Here is a 5,453-nt window from a genome sequence, read left to right as displayed (position 1 = left end):
CACACACACACATATACACATACACACACACACATATATATATAAACACACACACACACATATATACACACACACACACATATACACACACACACACATATACACACACACACACATATATATATATATATAAATAAAAGACTAAAACACCACAAAATGACTAAAATAAAAATGAAAACAAATGTAAACGCAGATGTAAAGACAAGCCTCTCAGATGCACAATACTGTACTATCATTACTGTGCTTGTCTCGTCTCTTAGCTTAGGTTTTATACACTATAATACTATATTTTCAGCAGAAGCACAAGACGGACAATACAATAATGTCAACTTAAACCGATCATGTCATGTCCATTTATCCGCCAAGTGTCTCAGTAACGAGTCAGCTGGCCATTATAACAGAGTTAACCCTGACACAGTCACAATAACTAACCACTGAGGTGAAATTAACACGTATTGCGCAAAAATACTCGACAACGCAGAGAGTGCTAGTCTGTGGAGAGACGCTGATCTGTGTGGCCACATAGCAGCTAGCGCTAGCCCAGATTAGCGGGACGTTCGCTCAGATATTCATACATTAAGCGAATCAGATGTTTAGATACTGAGAGTCTGGTGTTTTTACTGAAACGCGGGTTCGTGGAGGGCTGGAAGCCGGCGGTCCGTTACTCGGGGCGGGTTTGGCGCGGTTCGGTGTCGGTTAGCCATTAGCATGCGCATCTGCTCACACGCGCCCAAACAGCGACTCTGTTCCGGGTTTAGCTGCGACGAGGGGCCGCTGGGACTCACCTGAGCTCCGGCTCATGCGCTTCTCCCATCCAGACGGCAGCTTCTCGTCGTCGGACATGACTTCAGAGTGATATCGGTTCGGCTCGGTTCTGGTGTGATGTTCCGTTGCCGCTCCTGCTGCAGTGACCGAACTGACCGACAGAGGGCGACCCGCAGGGTCCGGTCACTGCAGCAGGAGCGCGGCGGAACGCCGAGCCGAGCCGAGCCGAGCCGAGTCAAGCCGAGCCGAGTCAAGCCGAGCCGAGCCGATAGGGCGCTTTTGTCTATTCAGAAACATCACAAATAATATTTGTCCGTTATTTCTCTGAAATTATGTTTAAAATACAAACCTCGTAGCACGTCTTATTATTCTGTATACCGTTATTTAAATAATAAAAAGTCCATGTGTAGTAATCAAAACAGGATGTGATTGGTTGAGAATAGCAGCAACAGATGTCACGTGACAAATCGGGTCGACGACAAGAAACGTAAAAAAAGGTACAAAAAGTATTTGTTGAAAAAATACAATAAAAATAACATCCACAGCCGTTATATAGATAGAAGAGGCTTTAGTCATGTAACTGTCGGCATTTACAACGTTTCAAAATATTAAAAATGCCAATCGTTAAATTCAGATATCGTCTAAATCGCTCAAAAGTGATGACAAAGACATTTATAATGTTACGAAAGATTTCTATTTCAGATAAATGCTGTTCTTCTGATCTTACTATTCATCAAAGATACCTGACAACAATTCTACTCAGCTGTTTTCAACCTAATAATAATAATACTAAATGTTTTTTGAGCAGCAAATCTGAATATCAGAATGATTTCTGAAGGATCGTGTGACTGGAGTAATGATGCTAAAATGTAGCTTTAAAATCACAGGAATAAATTACATTTTAAAATATATTCAAATAGAAAACAGTTATTTTAAATAGTAAAATATTTCACAATTTCGCTGTTTTTGGCTGTATGTCTATAATAAGCTGAAGTATAATGCAGAGGTGATTTATTAGCACTAAACTATTAAAATGGGACGGGTGTGATAAATAACATCTCTCACGCTTTAGATAAGACATTCACGACGCCCTAAAGCGATTAGCCACGGTGACCACGCCCCACGGCGCTCTTCTTCGAATATGATTGGAGAAACCCGCTGTCAGTCAAAGGTGCGCGCCTCTGATTGGTCAAATGGGAGCGGATGTTTTCTTCGTTTCAAACGCCTGCGAGAGAAGCGCGTCTGATTATCTGCGCGAACGCACGAGAAGTCAGGTATAAATCATACCGTTTACTGATCATTTATGCGTGCATTCAATACTGCTGTTTTGTCATGTGTTATAGCATGTGGTGCACTTGTGTGTTTAAGTGAAACACATCGCCTTTTATGACACAGATGCTTCTGGAAGAGCTAAAGCATCATAGCACCACTGCGATTAGAATGATAACAGTTAACAGATCATCACACAGTATTTTGATATTAATTATATGAAGCAGATCAAAATAATTATGATGACATAAAGAGGTCATTGACAGAATGCAATATATACAGAATGAAGCATATAGTCCTGAGAGGTGTGTGTGTGTGTGTGTGTGTGTGTGTGTGTGTGTGTGTGTGTGTGTGTGTGTGTTTGGGTGGTTGTTGAAGTGTGTGTGTTTGGGTGGTTGTTGAAGTGTGTGTGTTTGGGTGGTTGTTGAAGTGTGTGTGTTTGGGTGGTTGTTGAAGTGTGTGTGTTTGGGTGGTTGTTGAAGTGTGTGTGTTTGGGTGGTTGTTGAAGTGTGTGTGTGTGTGTTTGGGTGGTTGTTGGAGGCAGCAGGTGTGCTTTGTGTTGTTTTTGGTCTTAACTGTGTGTCAGTCAGGAGGACACGATTGGAGACCTGAAGAAGCTGATCTCAGCACAGACCGGCACACGGTGGGACAAGATCGTGCTCAAGAAATGGTGAGAAGAAATGCTGAGCAGAAGAGTGGAAAACACCGCAGTCGAGCGTGATTATAATGTGACGTGTTTATGTGCAGGTACACCATATTCAAGGACCACGTGTCACTGGGAGACTGTATCCTTCACACGCAACATGAAAATGTGCTCATCCTCAGGTCATCTGAGATGTAGATGAGTTTGTTTCTTCATCAGATTTGGAGAAATTTAGCATTACAGTGAATGGGTGCCGTCAGAATGAGAGTCCAAACAGCTGATAAAAACATCACAATAATCCACAAGTAATCCACAGCACTTCAGTCCATCAGTTAACATCTGGAGAAGACAAAAGCTGAAACTAATCCAGCATTAAGACGCTTTTTAACTAAAATATAATCCATAATAACGCTTCCTCCAGTGAAAACGGTCATCTCTCTCATCAAAATCCAGCCACATTGTAGTTTAGAGCTGTTTAAACGCTGCTTGATCTGTGCAGAATGCTCTCCTGATTCACACCAGAACACTTTTTCACCAGAGGAAGAGTTATTATGGACTCATATTTGAACTACAAACGTCTTAATGCTGGATGTGTTTCAGCTTTTGTCTTCTCCAGATGTGAACTGATGGACTGGAGTGCTGTGGATTATTGTGATGTTTTTATCAGCTGTTTGGACTCTCAAACTCATCTTCATTTTGTATGACATGCAAATTTTTTTTGGCTGAACTATTCCTTTAATTAACCTCAAACCTGTACAAACAGTGTCTGTGATGCAGAAAAGCATTTCATTGCTTAGTTATTATATATATCAGTAACACTTCGAAATAAGGTCTAAATAACATAGTTAATGAGAAACATGTGTTACCATATTTATTAATGTTTGCTAGCATTAGTTAATAAAAATACAAGAGTTCATTGTTAGTTCATGTTAGCTCAGGTCCATTCAATAACAACAGATACAGCTTCTGATTTTAATAGTGTATCAGTTCAAACTAACATAATTGAGATTAATCAATGCTGACTAAAGAAATGAAAGTGTTACCAGTGTTATATCACATGAGTCAGTTCCTGATCTCTTGTGCTCGTGTTGAGTAAAACTGTCCCATACGTCTGTGCGTAACATTCAGTGTATCCATTAAGAGTGTTTTTGGAGACATTTGTGCATTTATATGCGTAATCGTTCATATCCTTGACTCTGAGCATCAGATGAAATCCATGACGGCATGAACCTCGAGCTCTATTACCAGTAGAAACACACACACACTAACACACACACAGCAACACATTACACACACACACACAGACACAGCAACACATTACACTTCTAACACGCACACAGCAACACATTACACAAACACAGCAACACATTACACTTCTAACACACACACACACACACACAGCAACACATTACACCACTAACACACACACACAACGAGTTGCTTTCATCATGTCTCGAGGCATCAGAATATGTGTTCAGTTGAATTGTTTTGATATTGTTTGGAAATAAAAGTCATATTTATGTACAGTCAAGGCTCTGTGTTTGTTGAACAGAACAATGCTTTTCAAACCATTTTAATCAGAATCTCAAGAAAAAACAGCTCATTACATCCATACTGACGAGCTCTTCTGAACCCGTCCAACCGTTAATCGTAATCTGAATGAAATCACTCCGAGCTGGAGTCTACAGTGAAAGGATGAAATCATCTGTATGTGCAGGTCAGCAAACCCTGCTGATGCGGACGCTTGACTGGATTCACAGGTGAGACTGTAAACAGAGTATGGGCGTATGAGTGTGTTGTTGGGGTGATGAAGCTGTTGATTGGTCAGCAGTAATCTGAATGCTCCTCCTCCACGTAATTAGCAGGAAACAGACCCACCTACAGGAGAACAGCATACTGTCAGTACTGAATCATTCATGATTCACCAAACCCCAAGACCTTATTATTCAGAAAACTCTTATATTGTCAATGAATAACAAATTCAGTTTGGGTCTGAACCTCTAATAAACCATCATGTGAAATTCAGCACACAAGTTTTAACACATGAATTTTAATTGGTATGATGCAGTGATTTTTTTATGTTTTTCTTTTACAAAATCGGTTCCAGAGGGCAAATTCTGAGATAGAAGATAATTATGGTGCATTTTTTTATGGAAAAGATCTGCTGAACATATTTTGTGGTTCACACAACTCGGCTTATGTTGATTTGATGTGATTTATTTAACAGACAGATAAATGATTTACTTGATTCAATTGAGTATTTGACCGAAATGAATGGAACACAGTGTTTATGATTATTTCTAATATGTTCTCATACAAATGCCTCTCAAAATCTATATATCTATTTTCTTGTTTAATAAGGAAGTAAATAATTTAAAATAATTTTAGTTTTTGGCATTTTAGAAGTTTATATTAAAGGGGTCATATGTGATTTCACGTTTTCCTTTCTCTTTGGAGTGTTACAAGCTGATTGTGCATAGATAAGATCCCTGAAGTTGCAAAGACTACAGTCTCAAACCCAAAGAGATATTAGTCCACGCCCTCCTAAAACACCTCATTTAAACACGCCCCCACAAATCTACATCACTGTGTGGAAAGACTTGCATAACACCGCCCAAATGTATACGCAAAGAAATAAGGTGTAACTTTTATTCTCGCTGTAGTGTTGTTGTTGTGGAGATGCTGTGTGTTTCCAAATATGGTGAGGGGCGTAACATTTCTGTCACACGCTTGAGGTATTCGGCCAATCACAACGCACTGGATAGCTGGCCAATCA

The 5,453-nt window shown here is 39.9% G+C and overlaps 1 protein-coding gene across 1 annotated transcript in view; it reads right to left on the bottom strand.

Moving 5' to 3' along the window:
* The window catches only part of LOC107571794 (peptidyl-prolyl cis-trans isomerase NIMA-interacting 1-like), a 4,143-nt gene extending 3,193 nt beyond the window's left edge, over positions 1–950 (bottom strand). Inside the window, exon 1 of the mRNA XM_016258167.1 lies at positions 786–950. Within this exon, the coding sequence (XP_016113653.1) occupies positions 786–843 (58 nt within the window). The 5' untranslated portion in view covers positions 844–950. The remainder of the gene's footprint in view (positions 1–785) is intronic.
* Between the last annotated feature and the right edge of the window lie 4,503 nt (positions 951–5,453).

This window comes from Sinocyclocheilus grahami, unplaced genomic scaffold (genome assembly GCF_001515645.1).
Source record: "Sinocyclocheilus grahami isolate Dianchi unplaced genomic scaffold, SAMN03320097.WGS_v1.1 scaffold1652.1, whole genome shotgun sequence".
Taxonomy (NCBI): domain Eukaryota; kingdom Metazoa; phylum Chordata; class Actinopteri; order Cypriniformes; family Cyprinidae; genus Sinocyclocheilus; species Sinocyclocheilus grahami.
This window is presented reverse-complemented; position numbering and strand designations above follow the sequence as displayed.